The sequence below is a fragment of the Salvelinus namaycush genome, chromosome 40 (assembly GCF_016432855.1).
Source record: "Salvelinus namaycush isolate Seneca chromosome 40, SaNama_1.0, whole genome shotgun sequence".
Taxonomy (NCBI): domain Eukaryota; kingdom Metazoa; phylum Chordata; class Actinopteri; order Salmoniformes; family Salmonidae; genus Salvelinus; species Salvelinus namaycush.
The window spans coordinates 140,651-165,768 of NC_052346.1; the positions used below are offsets into that span (position 1 = coordinate 140,651).

General features: G+C 41.2%; 1 protein-coding gene across 2 annotated transcripts in view; it reads left to right on the top strand.

Annotated features, from left to right (window-relative positions):
- Positions 1-5,837: 5,837 nt before the first annotated feature.
- The window catches only part of LOC120033366 (nuclear factor erythroid 2-related factor 2-like), a 36,786-nt gene continuing 17,505 nt past the window's right edge, over positions 5,838-25,118 (top strand). For both annotated transcript variants that reach the window (XM_038979679.1, XM_038979680.1), the window contains exon 1: positions 5,838-6,072. In XM_038979679.1, coding sequence (XP_038835607.1) covers positions 6,031-6,072 — 42 coding nt within the window. In that variant the 5' untranslated portion in view covers positions 5,838-6,030. The remainder of the gene's footprint in view (positions 6,073-25,118) is intronic.

Genomic DNA, 25,118 nt, shown 5'->3' on the forward strand with positions numbered 1-25,118 from the left:
TATTCCATTTGCACAACAGCATGTGACATTTATTGTCAATCAGTGTTGCTTCCTAAGTGGACAGTTTGATTTCACAGAAGTGTGATTGACTTGGAGTTACATTGTGTTGTTTAAGTGTTCCCTTTATTTTTTTGAGCAGTGTATATATCTTTTTTTGTAGGTCTAGGGTTTCTGGGAACGATGTTGATGTGAGCCATGACCAGCCTTTTAAAGCACTTCATGCTACCGACGTGAGTGCTACGCGGCCATAGTCATTTAAGCAGATTACCTTCACGTTCTTGGGCACAGGGACTATGGTGGACTGCTTGAAACATGTAGGTATTACAGACTCGGTCAGGGAGAGGTTGATAATGTCAGTGAAGACACTTGCTAGTTGGTCCGCACATGCTCTGAGTACACTTTCTGGTAATCCGTCAGGTCCCGCGGCCAGAATGTTGACTTTTTTAAAGTTTTTGCTCACATCGGCTACTGATAGCGTGATCATACAGTCGTCCGGAACAGCTGGTGCTTTGATGCATGCTTCAATGTTGCTTGCCTCGAAGCGAGCATAAAAAGCATTTAGCTCGTCTGGTAGGCCTGCGTCACTTGGCAGGTCGTGGCTAGGATTCCATTTGTAATCCATAATAGTTTGCAAACCCTGCCACATCTGACAAGCGTCAGAGCCGGTGTAGTAGGATTCAATCTCAGTCCTGTATTGACGTTTGCCTGTTTGATGGTTCGTTTGAGGGCATAGCGGGATTAGTTGCCCGCTTCTTGAAAGCGGCAGCTCTAGCCTTTAGCTCGGTTCGGATGTTGCCTGTGGCTTCTGGTTAGGAAATGTACGTATGGTCACTGTGGGGGCGACGTCGTCGATGCACTTATTGATGAAGCCGGTGACTGAGGTGGTAAGAAATTGAAGGGGTTTGGGGTCAGCCAGGTTGTTCTGGAGAGGGTGTACAGCAACTTGTCTGGTATGGTAATCTGAGATTGACGAGGAAAAGTAAACTGACCTGAATAGTAAACACAACCGACTACAGGCACATTTGAACAGTCTGTTCCACAAGGCAACCCAAAAGAAGGCACTGGCTGTCTTTGGCGACCCCTCCCACCCTCTACACCCTCAGTTCGAGAGGCTTCCCTCTGGCCGGTGCTTCAGAATGCCCATTTCCAAGAAGAATGTGTTCAAACATGAATTTGGTCATTTTGCTGTTGGACTACTAAATGCAAAGTAAATTATATCAGTATATGTACTTATCTATCCAGTGGAGTTGGGACAGCTGTCGGTTGCAAGTGAAAGTATCAATGTCCTCTATGTTTTTAGTATATGTAACATGATGCACTGTTCAAATGTGTATGATGTGAGAATGTATGTGTATATGTGATCCTTTAATGGAAGGTGATGCCAAAGAAAAATGTACATCCTGGATGGACAATGAAGTTTATTCTATTCTATATGACCCACATTTCCACATTGGAATGACATGGTGTGCCCAGTGGGAGGTGTGTTTTACCAATAATATTTTTTCAAAGATGTTATGTCACCAAAGCTTCCAGATATGACACTAACAACAGCTCTAATGCATACTGCGAAGGTTTGATTGATTGAGTTGATCTAAGGCGCGTGTCCACGGAGGGCTGAGTGTCTGCAGGTTTTTTGCTCCTTCCTCGTACTTGATTGATGAATTAAGATCCCTAATTAGTAAGGAACTCTTACCTGGTTGTCTTAATTGAAAGGAAAAAAACAAAAACCAGCATACAATAGGCCCTGCATGGAATGAGTTTGACACCCCTGATTTAAGGGGTAAATTCTGGGTCGGGAGTCCGAACTGTGTGAATGAGGTGTGTGAGAAATGTGGAAGTCTGACAGCTGAAATGGCGGTGAGTGGTGCATACGAAATGGAGGAAATGGAGAAAAGGTTTTTAGAAACAACAGCTGTGCTGGAATGCGAACCGTATGGGTATCTGTTCTGATGATATGGAGCGGGAGGATGAGGGTCAAAGACCGGAATTGTCTCTAGTGGAAAGACATACAGTAGGAAGAAGAGAGATCATGATACAGAAAACAGTGGAGCATCTAGTAAAGAAAGCATGAAGAGGGCCAAGGTAGGAAGCAAGAGTAATAATGTATCAGAGAGGAAAGTGGTGATGGTGTTTGATGAAACCACAGGTCCTCATTTACACCCTATTCAACTAACCAATGCCGTAGAGAAAGAGATGTTGAAGTCAAATTAGCCCGGTTCATTGGAACTGAATACATTTAAACTCAGTTTTTCACAATTCCTGACATTTAATCCAAGTAAAAATAGTTAGGTTCACCACTTTATTTTAAGAATGTGAAATGTCAGTATAATGGTAGAGAGAATTATTTATTTCAGCTTTTATGTCTTTCAGCACATTTCCAGTGGGTCAGAAGTTTACATACACTCAATTAATATTTGGTAGCATTGCCTTTAAATTGTTTAACTTGGGTCAAACGTTTCGGGTAGCTTTCCACAAGCTTCCCACAATACGTTGGGTGAATTTTGGCCCATTCCTCCTGACAGAGCTGGTGTAACTGAGTCAAGTTTGTAGGCCTCCTTGCTCGCACATGCTTTTTCAGTTCTGCCCACAAATTTTCTATGGGATTGAGGTCAGGGCTTTGTGATGGCCACTCCAATACCTTGACTTTGTTGTCCTTAAGCCATTTTGCCACAACTGGAAGTATGCTTGGGGTCACCTAGACACATGAGCAAAGGATGCAAACAAAAACACCTGTAAAGTGTGTTCACATAAACATTCTTATATCACCTACAAAGAGTTAAACACAACTTCAAAGGCAAAGAAAACAAAGAGCAGGCAGTTAACAGTGCACTTGTTATTATCCCACATGAAAAAATACTACAGTTTTCTATAGAATACTACAGTACTTACTGTAGTAAATTGTAGTATACCGTAGAATACTATAGTAAATACAACATTATTATTTGGAAAACAAAAGCTGTAGTAAATACTACAGTATTATCTGCAAAAACACTACAGTAACTACAAACACTTTTCTTTACTATAGTATATTTGACAGTATTTAATCGCAATTTGTGCCACCCATAAATGAGAAACCTACATGCCAACTATAGACCACATATTATGTTCCCTACCAGTTATAGGAAAGAGCAGAAGTTGTGAACTATCTGTTCAGATCTCAGTCGTACCTACGTGTTACGGACATGCTATTTTAGTATTTCTCCAGTAGGTTTCCTCAAAGAGCAAGCCTCCACTTCTATGTCAAAGATAATAAAGCAATAACACTATAGTTGTCACGCCCTGACCTTAGATATCTCTGTTTTTCTATATATTTTGGTTAGGTCAGGGTGTGACTAGGGTGGGTACACTAGTTTTGTATGTCTAGGGGTGTTGTATGTCTAGGGGTTTTGTATGTCTATGTTGGCCTGATATGGTTCCCAATCAGAGACAGCTGTTTATTGTTGTCTCTGATTGGGGATCATATTTAGGTAGCCATTTCCCTCGTTTGTGTTGTGGGATCTTGTCTACATTGAGTTGCCTGAGTGCACACCTGTAGCTTCACGTTTCGTTTGGTTGTTTGTTGTTTTTGTTAGGTGAGTTTCAGTTGATTAAAATTATGTGGAACTCTACTCACGCTGCGCCTTGGTCTCCTCTTTACGACGATTGTGACAATGGTAAATTCTACAGTAATGTCCGCAAAAACTCTACAGTAAATACTACATTATACTACAGTCCGAAAAAACACATAATTAATTACTATATTATATACTACAGTTTTATTTTACTACATTATTTATACTATAGTTAACTGTAAATACTACAGTATACTACAATCCGCAAAAACACTACATTAATTACTATAGTATATACTACAGTTTTCTTTTACTATATTATTTTTACAGTATACTACAGTATTCACTGTAGTGTTTTGCGGACTATAGTCCGTAACAGTAAATACTACGGTAAAGTCAGCAAAAACACTACAGTGGACTCACTCTGTATGCAATAATAGTGTTTAACATTCTTTTTGAATGACTACCTCATCTCTTTACCCTACACATACAATAATTGTATCTATAAGATCCCTCAGTTGAGCAGTGAATTTCAAACACAGATTCAACCCCACAAAGATCAGGGAGGTTTTCCAAAGCCTCGCAAAGAAGGGCACCTATTGGTAGATGGGTAAACTCAGTTGCCAGAGAGGAAGGAAACTGCTCAGGGATTTTACCATGAGGCCAATGGTGACTTTAAAACAGTTACAGAGTTTAATGGCTGTGATAAGAGAAAATTGAGGATGGATCAACAACATTGTACAATAGTTACTCCACAATACTAACCTCATTGACAGAGTGAAAAGAAGGAAGCCAGTACAGAATAAAAAATATTCCAACACTCAGTAGGCCTTCTGTAAAACCCTAGAAAGGCGTGCCAAAGGAGAAGAACGGATCTTTAATGTACTACGGCACATAGATCGTATTTCCTCACAAGCCCCGCCCTTGATTGCCAACGAGCTGCATCTGACAGGCAAGAAAGAAGAAAGCTACTCAGTGTCCACCGGTCTAAACTGTTCTGTCTGTCTTCTTTGATTTCACCCTCACTCCCAGCATCCCCATCCATCCCACATGATAAAAATATTATAGTATTCAACTTATATGACTTGTTAAGGACATTTTTTGCTCCCGAACTTATTTAGGTGAGCCATACAAAGGTGCTGAATACTTAATGAATCAAGACATTTCAGCTTTTCATTTTAAATTAATTTGTAAACATTTCGAAAAACATAATTCCACGTTGACATTATGGGTTATTGTAGGCCAGTGACCAAAAAAATATCAGTCTGTAACACAAAATGTGGAAAAAGTCAAGAGGTGTGAATACTTTCTGGAAGATATTTACTAAATTAAAATGACTTGGAACTGATTTGCTAGTGTTTTTACAGTCCAACAATTAAAAAAATATATGAAGAATATTATGTTTTTTTTGCTCAGAACTTGGAGAACCAAATAAAATAGGCCGCAGGCCACCATTTGGCCCTCTATTTATTTTCTATTTATTTTTTACACCCCGTTTTTCTCCCCAATTTCGTGGTATCCAATTAGTAGTTACAGTCTTGTCTCATCACTGCAACTCCCATATGGACTCGGGAGAGGTGAAGGTCAAGAGCCGTGCGTCCTCCGAAACACAACCCAACCAAGCCACAATGCTTCTTGACACAATACCCACCTAACACGGAAGCCAGCCGCACCAATGTGTCGGAGGAAACACCGTGCACCTGGCAACCACCAATTTAGGTTACTTACATACAGGTGCATATGCTAATAATTGTGCATTCTGTAGGTTTAGATAGATTAGAAAACTGTTTTTAAATTACACCGAATGTAAAATTGCATTTGGCGCTCTGGCTTACATTAAAGGGATAAAAACAGACATAAAACATACACATTACACACATTGAGCATTTACGTGTCAGATCATCAGTCTTATTTGGGATAAAATACTTCTTAGGCCATTCTTCCGAGCGAGTGGCACCTTTAGTCTCTCACCAGGTGGAAGCATTTGGAAGGATGCTTGGGGGGGTTGAGTTGTTGTTGGAAACCTGGAGTGCTTTCCTTGTGAGGTGTTGTTTGTACAGTTCATGAAGTGGTGTTGGCCTGATTTACAAAATTGTGTATTTATAAAATTGTGTCTTAAACTAGGCCTATTTAGTTGTATTGCCTACAAGCTTATGGGATACAACTAATAGACTATACCCACTAGATGTCACTGAATGAAAAGGAAACATTCTGGGTGTATTTTATGGCAAGCTCTCAGTGTCCAGACAGCGCCAGGGGCCGTTACCACCTTGTCAGTCAGGCTGCCGCTGCTAGTGGGCAGGGCCGTTCAGCGGCTGGGGTTTCTTAACGCTTTCATTATTTCTAGACTGAACTATGTTCATATTCAGGACGCTGTTCGGTAAGATTTCATTTGATTCGTGTTAGTGTAAGCGACTTTAAAGATAATTGCGGATCTGGGCGTTTAAGAGCAAATTCACAAGGGAATATCAACTGCGCAATGATGGAGGTAGAATTGTCAAGTGCACATCGAAGTCAACAGGTAAGACAAGGGGCCGAATAACATGCTTCATAGGCGGCCTAACAAATTTGTTTCTGACTCAAGAGAAACGCTTAGACTATAGAAATTGTGTCATAAGCCATTGTTGTTATCCTGTGGTAGGCTACTTAAAATGTTACAGTATAGGCAACAGTATAGTAGACAGAAGAGAAGGCTAAGAAACTGCATCATAAAGTAGACTAGGCAACCTGGATTAGGCTATATTGTGTTATATAGAACAAATTAAATATAGCATAAATAAAGCCTAATAAATAAATGTGGATTGAAATAATTTCAATAGGCGTACAATCTCACTTTTTCCAACATTTGCTTGTTGTGAACCGTTTCTCATAGATCTGTAGAAAAATCTGCAAAGTCATTGGAGAGCCTCATACTTGAGTTCTTTACCATACTTGAGTTCTTTGCCTATAACACAGTTTCAACCTGTTTCATAAAGATTCAAATCCACGTTTAAGGTTGAATTTTGAAAGCAGGATGTCTATGAATTGGTGCGAAAAAATAAATTTTATACATCTGATTCTTCCCCCAAAATAATGCCATCCAGTTTATTGTTTGTCGAGAGCCCCCTCCAGGACTGTGGTGGTACCCTTTAGCGTGTGATCTCTGTATCGATGGCATATCATCAGTGGCAACCTTCGCTCAGTCCACTAGGTCCACAATTGTAGGCAGTCTCATAGAGGAATGTTTGTTTGTAAAAGCTTATGTTTTGAAGTTCTTTGAATGAAATATATGATAGGAAGAGATGGGCAAAGATAAATGTATCTTGATACAACTACAATCTACTCCAAAGATGTATCAAACAAAAACATTTTTGCAAAGCATTGTATTCAGATAAACATTCTCAGTAAAGGTAACAGACATTTTACTTGTTATAACTGTGATATGTGGTTGAATGCACTGACTTTAAGTCGCTCTACGTAAGTGTCTGCTAAAATGACCAAAATTAAATGTGAAAAATAACCTGCAAAGCACAGTGGTTATTGTTATAATAAGGGGTGGAGCTCATAAGACTAATGGCCAGTGTGCTTTGCAAGTGTTCATTTTAACGTTTACATTTTGGTAATTTAGCAGACAATCTTAATACAGCATAGTGCTATCAAATTTCTTATACCAAAGCAGCAAATTTGGGGTGATAGATGGCCACAAAATTGTGAACCGCTATAAAAAAAAAGGGTATGGAAAAGTATTTTGTATTTTGAGAATACAAATTACAGCTCTTGAATGTATCTTGTTACAAAATACATTGGTTTGTAGTTCAGGCCAGCGAAATACAAATGACAAAATACTCAAAAGTAATTGAAATACATGCAACAGAAATACTGCCCATCTCTGATTATAGGTCCTACTGCACTTTATCAAGCTGAGTTGTATGATGTAGTTGGACCTTGTAGGTGGATGAACAGCTCTCTTGTTATGATGGAATGTTTTGTTGTAAACACATCAATGAAGAGCCACAGTAGTAAATATGACCCTCTTCATTTAAAGGGTGATATAACCTAGGATACTGATGGTGTGAATACAAAGCATATTTTATTATTTTCTATTCTACTTGATTCTATTCTACCGAAGTCTTTGATCCCAGCTCATGCCATGGTGTGGGGGTTATCAAAGGGGTATCTGCAGCGCTCTCCCAACCACTGTTTAGGTAAAAAGGTGAAGGATGGGTCTGGAATCATCTAACCACTCTCAAATGTATAGACAGAGCTATAGATGCAAGGACTGACCATCCATTATAATTTTAAACATGTTGTGAGGCTATACGGTGTTTGTTTACATTTACTTTATTTACAAACATTGGAGTAAAATAAGCTTGTATTTTGGATTCTAATTGGGTACGACAGTTGAACTAAGCTCATGTCATGAGGCATTACTAAGTTATATTCTTCAATAATCATTGGGTACAAAAAGTTGATGTAGTATTTTTAATGTCCTGAGTATATAGATGGTTTGGGCAATAAGGTCAACAGGTCAACACCATTCTGTTTTTTCAAAGTAAGTCTACTAGTAGACCAGCCAACCTATAAAAAGTGCTTGAAAAAAAGCTTAAAGGTTGTCATCCATGCTAGATCAAACAATAATGGATGGGGTTACTATACACATCTGGCGTTACTATACACAGAGTAAGGCCAGATGTCACTTTACATTTAGATTAAGGCCATTTTCAAGATATTAAAGTTAAAATCAGGTGAAAATTGTAATACACCTTACAAAAATATAAACGCAACATGCAACAACTTCAAAGATGTTACTGAATTACAGCTCATATAAGGAAATCAGTCAATTGAAATGAATTAATTAGGCCCTAATCTATGGATTTCACATGACTGGGAATACGCACACTAACGTTCTAAAGTTTGGACTCACTTAGAAATGTCCTTGTTTTTGAAAGAAATGCACATTTTTTGTCCATTAAAATAACATCAAATTGATCACAAATACAGTGTAGACATTGTTAATGTTGTAAATGACTAGAAAGAGAAAGAGTGGGAGGCCCCAGTGCACAACTGAGCAAGAGTACAAGTACATTAGTGTCTACAGTAGAGTGTCTATTAATTTTCACAAAGTCTGCTGCCTCAGTTTGTATGATGGCAATTTGCATTTACTCCAGAATGTTATGAAGAGTGATCAGATGAATTGCAATTAATTGCAAGTCCCTCTTTGTCATGCAAATTAACTGAATCCCCCAAAAACATTTCCACTGCATTTCAACCCTGCCACAAAAGGACCAGCTGACATCATGTCAGTGATTCTCTCGTTAACACAGGTGTGAGTGTTGATGAGGACAAGGCTGGAGATCACTCTGTCATGCTGATTGAGTTGGAATAACAGACTGGAAGTTTCAAAAGGAGGGTAGTGCTTGGAATCATTGTTCTTCCTCTGTCAACCATGGTTACCTGCAAGGAAACACGTTCCGTCATCATTGCTTTGCACAAAAAGAGCTTCACAGGCAAGGATATTGCTGCCAGTAAGATTGCACCTAAATCAACCATTTGATGGAGAGCGGTTCAGGGCGCACAGTACTACATAGAGCCATGACTAAATGGAACTCTATTCCACATTAAGTAACTGACGCAAGCAATAAAATTGTATTTTAATAACACAAACATTGGCACAGACACATGCATACACATACACACACACACATATGATAACATACACACTATACATACACATGGATTTAGTCATGTAGATACAATGCCTTGCGAAAGTATTAATCACCCTTGCGTTTTTCCTATTTTGTTCCATTTTATTTGGATTTCATGTAATGGACATACAAAACATAGTCCAAATTAGTGAAGTATGTACTGCTGGAAGGTGAACCTCCGTCCCAGTCTCAAATCTCTGGAAGACTGAAACAGTTTGCCCTCGAGAATTTCCCTGTATTTAGCGCCATCCATAATTCCTTCAATTCTGACCAGTTTCCCAGTCCCTGCCGATTAAAAAGCATGATGCTGCCACCACCATGCTTCACTGTGGGGATGGTGTTCTTGAGGTGATGAGAGGTGTTGGGTTTGTGCCAGATATAGCATTTTCCTTGATGGCCAAAAAACTCAATTTTAGTCTCGTCTGTACATTCTTCCATATGTTTGAAGTCTCCCACATGCCTTTTGGCAAACACCAAGAGTTTGCTTATTTTTCACTTTAAGGAATGGCTTTTTTCTGGCCACTCTTCCGTAAAGCCCAGCTCTTTGGAGTGTACGGCTTAAAGTGGTCCTATGGACAGACACTCCAATCTCCACTGTGGAGCTTTGCAGCTCCTTCAGGGTTATCTTAGGTCTTTTTGTTGCCTCTCTGATTAATGCCCTCCTTGCCTGGTCTGTGAGTTTTGGTGGGCGGCCCTCTCTTGGCAGGTTTGTTGTGGTGCCATATTATTTCAATTTTTGAATAATGGATTTAATGGTGCTCCATGGGATGTTCAAAGTTTCAGATATTTTTTAAATACAATATCCCAAACTTGATCTGTACTTCTCCACAACTTTGTCCCTGACCTGCTTGGAGAGCTCCTTGGTCTTCACGGTGCCGCTTGCTTTGTGGTGCCCCTTGCAGACTCTGTGGCCTTTCAGAACATGTGTATATTTACGGAGATCATGTGACAGATCATGTGACAATTAGATTGCACACAGGTGGACTTTATTTAACGAATTATGTGATTTCTGAAGGTAATTGGTCGCACCAGATCTTATTTAGGGGCTTCATAGCAAAGGGGGTGAATACATATGACTGCACCACTTTTCTGTATTTTTCTTTTGTTGAAACAAGTAATTTTTTTCCATTTCACTTCACCAATTTGGACTATGTTGTGTATGTGCATTACATGAAATCCAAAATCCATTTAAATTACAGGTTGTAATGCAACAAAATAGGAAAAACTCCAAGGGGGATGAATACTTTTGCAAGGCACTGTAGCACACCACATGCACTGTTTTCAAACCACATCTGGATGGATCCATAATGAATTACTATTGGAATAAATATCAATGAGTTACAGAAATATTGGAATAAAGTAGGCTAATGCAATTGAAGGCAACAAATTGTTGCTTACTGAAACACCCAAAGTCATCCAATGTGTTATCATAGGATCTGAAGCAATAGCCTACCTGCATGTGGTCAACAATTTCAGCACCGCTTCGTGCTGCTTTCAGACAAGCATGGGGACTGGTCTTGATAAATCAATCAGATTTTTCTTTTCACTGAATCTCCATTTGGCTAGTGGTTAGCCTACAATTCGGGTTTTGAAAAATTTGAATTATTTTGCTCTTCACTCGCAGTCGCTTAGTAGCCTAGGCCTACTCCCAACTGGTCACATTGTACAGTGTCATATTTTCCTACCGGAAACCCTGAGGCCTACATGGGCTACTGTAAAATGCATTTGAATGTTTCTTGGAATAGAAACTGTCACGTTGTCTAATGATTGGGGACAGGCACAGGAATAAGTAATAGCGGGTTTTATTTTCTCCATCCAAACAGAGAGTAAAGGTGTAAACATCTAAATAATACAAGGGACGAGACCCGTAAAACAAGTGCACGAATACACGCAGCATGGAAGCCGATACAAGAGCACAGGTACTCACAGGACCAACGGACATGGTAACAATAACCGACAAGGACAATGGGGAACAGAGGGCACATATATAACATACAAATCAGAGGGAATGGAAACCAGGTTTGCATAATGAGACAAGACAGTCCGGGGTTGGTGGTAATGAATCTAGTTCAGTGACGTCTAGAAGGCCGGTGACGTAGACCTCCTGGGCTGGTGAACGGATTGAGCAGCAGTACTGGGGGGATCCGTGACAGTACCCCCCTGACGTGCTGCTATAGCAGTGGGACAACACCGGCCTCGGTGACGAACACAGGGACGCGGGTCGGTCAGGGCACCGACGGTGAAAATCCCTGGTCAGCGAAGCGTCCAGGATGTAGGAAGCGTCCAGGAACCCAGCACTGCTCGTCTGGGCCATAGCCCTCCCAGTTGATGAGATAATAGAGACGCCCCGCTCTACACCTCGAATCCAGGACTTCACGGACCGAGTACGCCGGACCTCCCTTGATGTCCAGAGGAGGAGGCAGAGCGTCACTGGGTACAGCCTCAGCGAGGGGACCAGGTACCACTGGCCTGAGGAGAGACATGAAAAGTCGGTTTAATGCGGTAATCAGCAGGGAGTTGCAAACGGTACGTTACCACATTTGTATTTGTCTTTATTATGGATCCCCATTAGCTACTCTTCCTGCGATTTGCAAATTGCATTTGCAATTTTCCTAGGTACTTTTTGTGGCACCTGACCACACGACTGAACTGTAAACTTTGTACATTGAGATATTAAAGACATGATAGATCAGACGCATTTTATATAAAGGAGTGAGATCTGTAGAAAGAGAGAGTGGCTGTGGAATGTGCTGGGTGGACGGGAGGAGATTGGATTGCTATAGGGGAAGCAGATGGACATCTGTGGATTAGGCAAAGGAGGGATTGAGGTCAGGAGGTCAGGTCAGATCCCCTGAAGGGAGTAATAAGGGTTTTACGACCCTTTTTCTGTAGAACCATAAGATGTATGGATTGGAGAGAAGGAGGAGTGTCTTAAGTGGGATATATATACCTGTGATGGTGAGAAATGTTTTGTTGTCTGAATACAGCTGTGACGACCCTTTGGGAAGAATTAAACTTGTTTAAGCTTCTCTAGTGTCCGTGAGTTATTTACTCTGAAAAATAAGAACCTAACACAAGTTTTAGTTGAAGTTTAGGGTTTAGTGAGTGTTTTGTTCCAAATACAATGCTTTTAGTTTTAAATTTTTAGGGCTAACTTATTCCTTGCCACCCACTCTGAAACTAACTGCAGCTATTTGTTGACTGTTGCAGTCATTTCAGTCGCTGTAGTAGCTGACATGTATAGTGGTGAGTCATCCACATACATAGGAACCCTGGCTTTAGTCAAAGTCAGTGGCATGTCCTTAATAAAAATTGAAAAAAGAAAATTCGAACTGGATTATATTTGATAGGCTTCCATTAAAGAACACCCTCTGTGTTCTGTTAGACAAGTAACTTTTTATCCACATTATAGCAGGGGGTGTAAAGCCGTAACACATATGTTTTTCCAGCAGTAGACTATGCTCAATAATGTCCAAAGCTCAAAAGCTGCACTGAAGTCTAACAAGACAGCCCCCACAATCATTTTATCATCAGTTTCTCTCAGCCAATCATCAGTCATTTGTGTAAGTGCTGTGCTTGTTGAGTGTCCTTCCCTATAAGCATGCTGAAATTCTGTTGTCAATTTGTTTACTGTAAAATAGCATTGCATCTGGTCAAACACAATTAACACTCCTCAGGACTTTAAACGGCCCCACAAACCGCGGGCTGAGCTTCTGGCAGGGCAGGCGGAGGGGCCTCGGTCTGGCTTGGATGCCAAGGTGCCAGGGCCGGCTGATACCCCAACACACACTGGGAAGGAATGAGGTTAGTGGAGGAGTGGCGGTGGGAGTTCTGCGCATACTCAGCCCAAGGTAGAAAATCTGCCCACTCCCCATTCCAGTCCTGACAGTAACACCTCAGGAACCTGCCCACCTCCTGATTGACCCTCTCTACCTGCCCATTAGCTTGAGGACGGTACCCGGAGGTGAGACTGACCGTGACCCTCATGCGTTCCATGAACGCTTTCCATACGCGTGAGGTGAACTGAGGGCCACGGTCTGACACAATGCCCTCCAGGATCCCGTAGTTCTGGAAGACATGCATCAAAAGAGCCTCCGCGGTTTGCATGGCTGACGGGATTCCAGGCAGAGGAAGGAGGAGACAAGCTTTGGAAAACCGGTCCACAATGACGAGAACGGTGGTTTTCTCCTGGAAGGGGGGAAGGTCAGTGACAATGTCCACCGAGAGGTGAGACCAGGATAATTGTGGAACCGGCAGGGGAAGGAGCTTTTATAAGGGAGGTGTCTGGGTGTCTTAGACTGGGCACAGATGAAGCAGGAAGAGACTTCTCAGTCAGGCAGGCGATGGTACGGCGTATCCCAGGATGACTCGACACAGGCGCCTGGGGCACCCAGGTAAGGAGTCGGTCCCGCATACCCGTGGGCACATAGGCGTGGTTCTTCGTAGAGGTGAGACAGAGCGTCCGCCTTCACGTTCTTCGAGCCTGGCCTTTAAGAAAGCGTGAATTGGAACCTGCCGAAGAATGGAGCCCACCTGGCCTGTCTTGGGTTTAGCCTCTTCGCTGCCCTGATGTACCTCCAGGTTGCGGTGGTCCATCCACACCAGTCTAATGATTGGAAACAGGCGCAGGAATACGTAATTGCAGGTTTTATTTTCTCCACCCAAACAAAGAGCAAACGTGTAAACTAGTGATGCACCAATATGACATTTTTGGCCGATACCGATATCTGATATACACTGCTCAAAAAAATAAAGGGAACACTTAAACAACACAATGTAACTCCAAGTCAATCACACTTCTGTGAAATCAAACTGTCCACTTAGGAAGCAACACTGATTGACAATAAATTTCACATGCTGTTGTGCAAATGGAATAGACAAAAGGTGGAAATTATAGGCAATTAGCAAGACACCCCCAATAAAGGAGTGGTTCTACAGGTGGTGACCACAGACCACTTCTCAGTTCCTATGCTTCCTGGCTGATGTTTTGGTCACTTTTGAATGCTGGCGGTGCTTTCACTCTAGTGGTAGCATGAGACGGAGTCTACAACACACACAAGTGGCTCAGGTAGTGCAGCTCATCCAGGATGACACATCAATGTGAGCTGTGGCAAGAAGGTTTGCTGTGTCTGTCAGCGTAGTGTCCAGAGCATGGAGGCGCTACCAGGAGACAGGCCGTGGACGTGGATGAGGCCGTAGGAGGGCAACAACCCAGCAGCAGGACCGCTACCTCCGCCTTTGTGCAAAGGAGCACTGTCAGAGCCCTGCAAAATGACCTCCAGCAGGCCACAAATGTGCATGTGTCAGCATATGGTCTCACAAGGGGATCTCATCTCGGTACCTAATGGCAGTCAGGCTACCTCTGGCGAGCACATGGAGGGCTGTGCGGCCCTCCACGTGTTTGTTCTTAACTGAATTGCCAAGATAAATAAAGGTTACACACACACACACACACACACACACACACACACACACACACACACACACACACACACACACACACACACACACAGACCAAAAAGTTATTTTCTTGGCATTTACGTATGTCCCCATTACCAGTAAAACATAAACAAAAACTATTTCGTAATTTCATTCTTAACCAGGATTTCTATGGAACGCTGTTTGGGTCTTTGCCTGTCAAACAAGATACACTGTAACACTATTTGACATGTCAAATAAGCTTGTTGACCAATAAGGACATGAATATGACTGCACGTCACAATCATTTAAAGCGTTCGTACATTTTTGTTTACGTAGTTACAGTATTACACATTGATTACACTCGTATTTCATATGTCACAACGATTCATCGATACGTATGCTATGATGCTGGTATAGTTGTCTCGCTGGTCATGAAAAAAAACTAGCTAGCTCATGGATACAAACAATGTTCTTCCCCAAAAACATAGCAAAACGACAGTGGCTATAGTTAGCTAGCTAACTACAGTTGAAGTCGAAAGTTTACATACAATTAGGTCATAGTCATTAAAACTCGTTTTTCAACCACTCCACAAATTTCTTGTTAACAAACTATTGTTTTGGCAAGTCGGTTAGGACATCTACTTTGTGCATGACACGTAATTTTTCCAACAATTGTTTACAGAGATTATTTCACTTATAATTCACTATGACAATTCCAGTGGGTCAGAAGTTTATATACACTAAATTGACTGTGCATTTAAACAGCTTGGAAAATTCCAGAAAATTGTGTCATGGCTTTAGAAGCTTCTGGTAGGCTAATTGACATCATTTGAGTCAATTGGAGGGTACCTGTGGATGTATTTCAAGGCCTACCATCAAATTCAGTGCCTCTTTGCGTGACAACATGGGAAAATCCAAAGAACTCAGCCAAGACTGCAGAATTTTTTTTGTAGACCTGCACAAGTCTGGTTCATTCTTGAGAGCAATTTCCAAACGCCTGAAGGTACCACGCTCATCTGTACAAACAATAGTACGCAATTAAAAACACCATGGGACCACGCAGCCGTTATACCGCTCAGGAGGAGACGCGTTCTGTCTCCGAGAGATGAACGTACTTTGGTGCGAAAAGTGCAAATCAATCCCAGAACAACAGCAAAGGACCTTGTGAAGATGCTGGAGGAAACAGGTACAAAAGTATCTATATCCACAGTAAAACGAGTCCTATATCGACATAACCTGAAAGGCTGCTCAGCAAGAAAGAAGCCACTGCTCCAAAACCGTCATAAAAAAAAAACAGACCACAGTTTGCAACTGCTCATGGGGACAAAGATCGTACTTTTTGGAGAAATGTCCTCTGGTCTGATGAAACAAAAATAGAACTCTTTGGCCATAATGACCATCATAATGACCATGCAGTCTCCTCTGAACAGTTGATGTTGAGATGTGTCTGATACTTGAACTCTGTGAAGCATTTATTTGGGCAGCAATTTCTGAGGCTGGTAACTAATGGACTTATCCTCTGCAGCAGAGGTAACTCTGGGTCTTCCTTTCCTGTGGCGATCCTCATGAAAGCCAGTTTCATCACAGCGCTTGATGGGCTTTGCGACTACACTTGAAGAAACTTTCAAAGTTCTTGAAATGTTCAACATTGACTGACAATCATCTCTTAAAGTAATGATGGACTGTTGTTTCCCTTTGCCTATTTGAGCTGTTCCTGCCATAATATGGACTTGGTCTTTTACCAAATAGCCCTATCTTTGGTATACCACCCCGGGTTTGTCACAATCTAACTGATTGGCTTAAACGTATCAAGAAATTCCACAAATTAACTTTTAAGAAGGCACACCTGTTAATTGAAATGCATTCCAGGTGACTACCTCATGAAGCTGGTTGAGAGAATACCAAGAGTGTGCAAAGCTCACACAAGGCAAAGCGTGGCTACTTTGAAGAATGTCAAATATATATATATTTTTAAATACATATATATAACACTTTTTTGGTTACTGCATGATTCCATGTGTTTTTAAATTTTTAAATTTTAAATTTTTTTTATCCCCTTTTCTCCCCAATTTTCGTGGTATCCAATCGCTAGTAATTACTATCTTGTCTCATCGCTACAACTCCCGTACGGGCTCGGGAGAGACGAAAGTCGAAAGCCATGCGTCCTCCGAAGCACAACCCAACCAAGCCGCACTGCTTCTTAACGCCCCCCTCGGTTAGCGCACACTGCGCCCGGCCCGCCACAGGAGTCGCTGGAGCGCGATGAGACAAGGATATCCCTACCGGCCAAACCCTCCCTAACCCGGACGACGCTAAGCCAATTGTGCGTCGCCCCACGGACCTCCCGGTCGCGACCGGCTGCAACAGAGCCTGGGCGCGAACCCAGAGACTCTGGTGGCGCAGCTAACACTGCGATGCAGTGCTCTAGACCACAGCGCCACCCGGGAGGCCCCCCATGTGTTTTTTATTATGTTGATGTCTTTATTATGTTGAAAAATAGCAAAAATAAAGAAAAACCCTTGGTGTCCAAACTTTTTTATTTATATTGTATCATAAAGGGTGCTTTTGAAAAAGAAACCTAGGTCTCTGTGTTCCCTGTTAAAATAAAATTCTAACCAGTTACACGCAACCTGGTCCAGACCAATTGATGAAAGCCTCTGAATAAGTAATGAGTGAGCCACAGTGTCAAAGGCTTTAGACAATCAATGTCTGCAAAGGTTCATACTGTATCTAGCTACTTCTGCTCACAGAATGAATAGCAGGATTTGGTTCTGGGTTCCGAAATTAGTTGAAACTAAGCCTGAAACTACACTGTACGTGCCACATGTCTGTTTTTCTCATTTATATTATCTGCTGCTGAAATTAACCCGTAGTTGTCACGTTCCTGACCTTATTTCCTTTGTTCAGTCTTGTTTTGTTGGTCAGGACGTGAGCTGGGTGGGCATTCTATGTTATGTGTTTCTATGTTGGGTTTATTGTTTGGCCTAATATGGTTCTCAATCAGGGGCAGGTGTTTGTCATTGTCTCTGATTGGGAACCATATTAAGGTTGACTGTTTTCACTGTTTGTTTGTGGGTGATTGTTCCTGTTCATTGCGTTCTTCGTTGTCTCTATGTTCACATGTTCAGGTCTGTAGCGTCGTTAGTTTCATTTTCTGTTTATTGTTTTGTTCGTTTTGTTAAGTGTGCCAATAAATACGGAAACGTACCACGCTGCAATTTGGTCCTCCTCTCTTCCACCTAACGACGAGCGTTACAATAGTAATAAATGAGACATGCTACACTGGCCACAGAAAGCAGCACATCAGTGAATTTTTATTTGTATTCTTTTTTTAACCAGGCAAATCATTTAAGAACAAATTCTTATTTACAATGACGGCCTACCCCGGCCAGCCCTAACCCAGATGACGCTGGGCCAATTGTGAATCACCCTATGGAACTCCCAATCACAGCCAATTGTGATACAGCCTGGAATTTAACCAGGTCTGTAGTGACACCTCTAGCACTGAGATGCAGTGCCTTAGAGCGCTGCACCTCTCGGAAGCCCAAGTGAAGCTTGCGTTGGTGAACGTTCTTAAGCTTCAAGTCTATTTCAAGAACAGAGACCCGTGTCTGTGAAGCGTATCCAACTGACATTTGGATGATAGTTTTGGCATATACTATATACCCTTTTTGCACTACTGAGCCAAACTGAGCTGAGCCAAGCCAAGCTGTACTGGGCTTTCCTGATTATGCATTCATCAGGTTTGCTGGAAACGTGCTGGAAAGGAAAATGTGAATCAGGCACCCACATTATTTTGGTCATTAGCAGATGCTCTTATCCAGAGCGACTTACAGGAGGAATTAGGGTTAAGTGCCTTGCTCAAGGACACATTGACAGATTTTTCACTTAGACAGCTCAGAGATTCGAACCAGCAACCTTTAAGTTACTGGCCCAACTTGTAAATTGAAAAAATCATGAATATTTCTCATTTGAGTGACCTATTCCTTTATTAATGGTGAGTTTCTGTAACTGTATGTCGCTCAGGATACAAAAAGTTCAAAAAGTTATACAGCTGCACCATTGTGAGCATCTTTACTGGATACATCACTGCTTGGTATAGCAACTGCTTGGCATCTGACCACAAGGAGCTACAGAGGGTAGTGTGTATGGCGCAGTACATCACTGGGGCTGAGCTCCCTGCCATCCAGGACCACTTTACCAGGCGGGGTCAGAGGAAGGCCCTAAAAATTAAAAAAAATCCAGGCACCTAAGTCATAGGCTGTTTTCAAATGGTACCGTACGGCAAGTGGTACCGATACACCAAGTCTGGAACCAACAGGACACTGAACTGCTTCTACCCACAATCCATAACACCTTGCCCAAACCGGCTGCGTGCGTGCGCCATCGTGCGCTATCGTGCATACATTTATTTTGCCCCCCCACACCAAACGCGATCACGACATGCAGGTTAAAATATCAAAACAAACTCTGAACCAAAGACATGGGGACAGGGGACAGGTCAAAAAGCATTAAACATGTATGGTAATTTAGCTAGTAATTTAGCTAGTTAGCTTGCACTTGCTAGCTAACGTTAATTTGTCCTATTTAGCTAGCCTGCTGTTGCTAGCTAATTTGTCCTGGGATATAAACATTGAGTTGTTATTTTACCTGAAATGCACAAGGATCTCTACTCCGACAATTAATCCACACATAAAACGGCCAACCGAATCATTTCTAGTCATCTCTCCTCCTTCCAGGCTTTTTCATTGTTTAAATTATATGGTGATAGCATCTAAACGTTTCATTGTATTACCACGACTACCGGCAAAACAGTTCGTCTTTCTTTCACCCACGTGGGTATAACCAATGAGGAGATGGCACGTGGGTACCTGCTTCTATAAACCAATGAGGAGATGGCACGTGGGTACCTGCTTCTATAAACCAATGAGGAGATGGGAGAGGCAGGACTTGCAGCGCGATCTGCGTCAGAAATAGGAATGAGTTCTATTTTAGCCCTTGGCGTCGCAGACGCTCGTTGGCGCGCGCGAGCAGTGTGGGTGCAATAATTGAATAACATGGATTTCTACATTTATTTTGCGACGCTCGTGCATGCGACGTGTCTGGTCTGGTCAGCATGTAAGACTGCTGCAGTAAATATTTAGTCCGGGTAGCTATTTGGTTAACCTGTCTAGGACCGAAATTGCAGGGCGCCAAATTCAATCAACAGAAATCTCATATTTCTAATTTCTCAAACATACAGGTATTAGACACCGTTTTAAAGATAAAATTCTCGTTAATCCAACCACAGTGTCCGATCTCAAAAAGGCTTTTCGGCGAACGCAGAACATTATGACATCATTATGTCAGGTCAGCAACTAGTCACAGAAAGCATACAGGGATTTTCCAACCAAAGAGAGTCACAAAAAGCAGAAATAGAGATAAAATGTATCACTAACCTTTGATATTCTTCATCAGATGACACTCCCGAGACAACATACATGTATGTTTTGTTCGATCAAGTTCATATTTCCAAAAACCTCAGTTTACATTTGGCTTTGTAAATCCCGTGAATTTGCACAGAGCCACATACATTTACAGAAATACTCATAATAAACATTGATAAAATATACAAGTGTTATTCACAGAATTAAAGATATACTTCTCCTTAATGCAACTGCTGTGTCAGATTTCAAAAAAACTTTACGGAAAAAGCACACCATGCATTAATCTGAGTACGGCGCTCAGAGACCAACACAACCCAAACAGATATCCGCCATGTTGGAGTCAAAAGAAGTCAGAAATAGCATTATAAATATTCACTTACCTTTGATGATCTTCATCAGAATGCACTCCCAAGAATCACAGTTCCAAAATAAATGTTTGATTTGTTCGATAAAGTTAATCATTTATGTCCAAATAGCTCCTTTTTGTTAGCGCGTTTAGCCCAGTATTCCAAATGTATGACGCACGATCACTAGGAGCAGACGAATAGTAAAAAAGTTCCGTTACAGTCCATAGAAACATGTCAAACGAAGTATAGAATCAATCTTTAGGATGTTTTTAACATAAATCTTCAATAATGTTCCATTCCGGAGAAATGCAATGGAACGCAAGCTAACTATCACGTGAACGCGCATGGTCAGCTCGTGGCACTCTGGGAGAGACCTTACTCAATCCCCTCTCATTCGCCCCCACTTCACAGTAGAAGCATCAAACAAGGTTCTAAAGACTGTTGACATCTAGTGGAAGCCTTAGGAAGTGCAATATGACCCCATAGACAATGTGTATTTGAAGAGTTGAAAAACTACAAACCTCAGATTTCCCACTTCCTGGTTGGATTTTTCTCAGGTTTTCGCCTGCCATATGAGTTCTGTTATACTCACAGACATCATTCAAACCGTTTTAGAAACTTTAGAGTGTTTTCTATCCAACTCTACTAATAATATGGATATATTAGCAACTGGGACTGAGTAGCAGGCAGTTGACTCTGGGCAAGCTTTTCATCCAAACGTGAAAATGCTGCCCCCTATCCCAAACAAGTGAACTATTTTACTATCTGCATTGACCCTTCTTGCACAAACTTCTTTGACTCATCACATACGCTGCTGCTACTGTTTACTATCTGTCACTTTATTTCTAGTTACCGTATATGTACAGTTGAAAATATATGTACAGTTAAAAATTCCCTATCTTAGGTCAGTTAGGATCAGCCCTTTATTTTAAGAATGTGAAATGTCAGAATAATAGTAGAGAGAATTATTTATTTCAGCTTTTATTTCTTTCATCACTTTCCCAGTGGGTCAGAATATTACATACACTCAATTAGTATTTGGTAGCATTGCCTTTAAATTGTTTAACTTGGGTCAAACGTTTCAGGTAGCTTTCCACAAGCTTCCCACAATAAGTTGGGTGAATTTTGGCCCATTCCTCCTGACAGAGCTGGTGTAACTGAGTCAGGTTTCTAGGCCTCCTTGCTCGCACATGCTTTTTCAGTTCTGCCCACACATTTTCTGTGGGATTGAGGTCAGGGCTTTGTGATGGCCACTCCAATACCTTGACTTTGTTGTCCTTAAGCCATTTTGCCACAACTAGAAGTATGCTTGGGGTCCTTGTCCATTTGGAAGACCCATTTGCGACCAAGCTTTAACTTCCTGACTGATGTCTTGAGATGTTGCTTCAAAATATCCACATAATTTTCCGGCCTCATGATGCCATCTATTTGGTGAGGTGCACTAGTCCCTCCTGCAGCAAAGCACCCCCACAACATGATTTTTCCACCCCCGTGCTTCACGGTTGGGATGGTGTTCTTCGGCTTGCAAGCATCTCCCTATTTCCTCCAAACATACCGATGGTCATTATGGCCAAACAGTTCTATGATCTTTGTCCCCATGTGCAGTTGCAAACCGTAGTCTGACTTTGTATAGAGGTTTTGTAGTAGTTGCTTCTTCCATTCTGAACGGCCATTCACGTTATGTGGACATAGGACTTGTTCTTGTTACTCATTGTGCATCTATTATTACATGTTTTACTTCTCCATTTTTTCTCCCCAAAAAATTCTCTGCATTGTTGGGAAGGACCCAGAAGTAAGTGTTTCACAATCCACACCTGTTGTTTACGAAGCATGTGACAAATACATTGATTTTATAAGAGCATCTGCCAACTGACTAAAATGTGAAATTAATGGCCTCTAGTTTAGAGAGAGAGATGTGGATCTGAGTGTCTGCAATTAACTTGCAAGATTTTGCCTGCTCAATGTGTACATTTGTTTTTAAACTGTAGTACTTTGTGTTTTATGTTGTAAATGTGTTTTTGCATGACATTTTGTGTGTTGCTATTTTGGTCAGGTCAGAGATTTTTAATCTCAATGAAACTAACCTGGTAAAATAAAGTTAACATTTTAAACATTAAAATTAAGATCAACCTGAGATTGGCCTCTAGTCAGGGTGCTTTATCAGGTTCCAATGCTGGCTGATTGATAGGCCTGCTAATATAACTATGCATGTAGCTGTGTTCACCTCTCACTTTCTTTTGTTAGTTGATAAACGGGTTTGCGTGGGCCTAAAGTAAAAGCTATATTGTGTCGTCATTTGAGATAAGATTGACAAATGAGCCTTTCCCTTACTTTTGTCATGCTCACAGGGCCAGGTGAGTCTCACCCAACTCTCACATTAGTTTTCCTTTCATACTGTTGACCTAGTCAACTGACACCACAATGCATTCCATTGTGTTGTGGGATGGTCATGCTGCCATGTTATCTGCACAATCCACACGCTAAACAGGAAAGTGTACATGCAGTTACATCACCCTCTCTGCTGTAATCTTTTCCCAGGTGGTGAAAGGTGGCGTGGCCCTAAGTAGTTTTCAGAGAGCCAGATCGTCACTGCAACAGAGTACATATTATACTGGCGACAGTTTCAATTCAATTTTGGCACAATACTACAGTGCCTTCAGAAGGTATTCACACCCATTGACTTTTTCCACATTTGTGTTGCACCCTGAATTTAAAATGGATTACATTTAGATTGTGTCACTGATCTACACACAATACCCCATATTGTCAAAGTGGAATTTTTGACGTTAGATTTTTCTGCAAACGAATAAAAATATGAAAAGATGTAATGTCTTGAGTCAAGTATTTAAACCCTTTTGTTATGGCAAACCTAAATACGTTCAGGATTTTTTTTTAAGTGCTTAATCAGTTTTATGGACTCAGTCTGTGTGCAATAATAGGGGTTAACATGCTTTTTGAATGACTACCCGATCTCTGCACCACACACATACAATTGTGTTATGTCCCTCAGTCGAGAAGTGAATTTCAAGCAGAGATTCAACCACAAATACCGGGGAGGTTTTCCCATGCCTTGCAAAGAAGGGCACCTATTGGTAGATGGGTAAAAATAAAAAAGCGTTTCCCTTTGAGCATGCTGAAGTTATCAATTATGCTTTGGATGGTGTATTAATACACTCAGTCACTACAAAGATGCAGGTGTCCTTCCTAACTCGTTTGCCGGAGAGGAAGGAAACCGCTCAGGGATTTTACCATGAGGCCAATGGTGATTTTAAAACAGTTCGAGTTTAATGGCTGTGATAGGAGAAAACTGAGGATGAATCAACAACATTGTAGTTACTCCACAATACTAACCTAAATAGATTATAAAGAAAGAAGCTTGTACAGAATAAAAATATTCCAAAACGTGCAACCTGTTTGCAATAAGGCACTAAGTAATATGGAAAATACTGTGGCAAAGAAATTAACTTTTTGTCTGGAATACAAAGCGTTATGTTTGAGGCAAATCTAACACAACACATCACTGAGTACCACTCTCCATATTTTCAAGCATGGTGTTGGCTGCATCATGTTATGGGTATGCTTGTCATCGGCAAAGACGTGGGAGTTATTTAAGATAAATATAAACTCAATAGAGCTAAGTACAGGCAAAATCCTAGAGGTAAAACTGGTTCAGTCTGCTTTTAAACAGTCACTGGGAAAACAATTCACATTTTTAGCAGCAAAATAACCTAAAACACAAGGCCAAATATACACTGGAGTTGCTTACCAAGACGACATTGAATGTTCCTGAGTGGCATAGTTACAGTTATGCCTTAAATCGGCTTGAAGATCTATGGCAAGACATGTAAAAATCTGTCTAACAAGCTATTGACAGAGCTTTGACTTAGGAGGTTGAATACTTATCTAATCAAGATATAATGGTGTTTTATTTTTCATTAATTGAAAGAAAATCATGTAATTTTTTACCACTTTGACATTAGAGTATTGTGTGTGGATCATTTACAAAAAATTACCAATTAAATACATTTTAATCCAACTTTGTAACATAACAAAATGTGTTAAAAGTAAGGAGCTGTGAATACTTTCGGAAGGCACTGTATTTCAAGCAATGTGACAGCTTTTGACACTCCTTGCCATTCTCTCAAACAGCTTCATGAGGAATGCTTTTCCAACAGTCTTGAAGGAGTTCCCACATATGCCAAGCACTTGTTGGCTACTTTTCCTTCACTCTGCGGTCCAACTCATCCCAAACCATCTCACTTGGGTTGAGGTTGGGTGGTTGTGCAGGCCAGGTCATCTGATGCAGCACTCCATCACTCTCCTTCTTGGTTAAATAGCCCTTACACAGCCTTGAGGTGTGTTTGGTCATTGTCCTGTTGTAAAACAAATGACAGTCTCACTAAGCGCAAACCAGATTGAATGGCGTATTGCTGCAGAACGCTGTGGTAGCCATGCTGGTTAAGTGTGTCTTGAATTCCAAATGAATCCCTGATTTACCAGCATTAAAATCCTCTAAATTAGCTGAAGTTCTACATGGTTTGCTCTGAATTCGTTTAGAGTACAGTATACTGCCATCCACTTGGTATAAATCCATAGTAAATCCCATTACCAAATCATTAAAAGATTACCAGAGAGTGCCACTGAACTGGAGAGGCATAAGTTTACTAGGTACAGTCGATAAATTATATT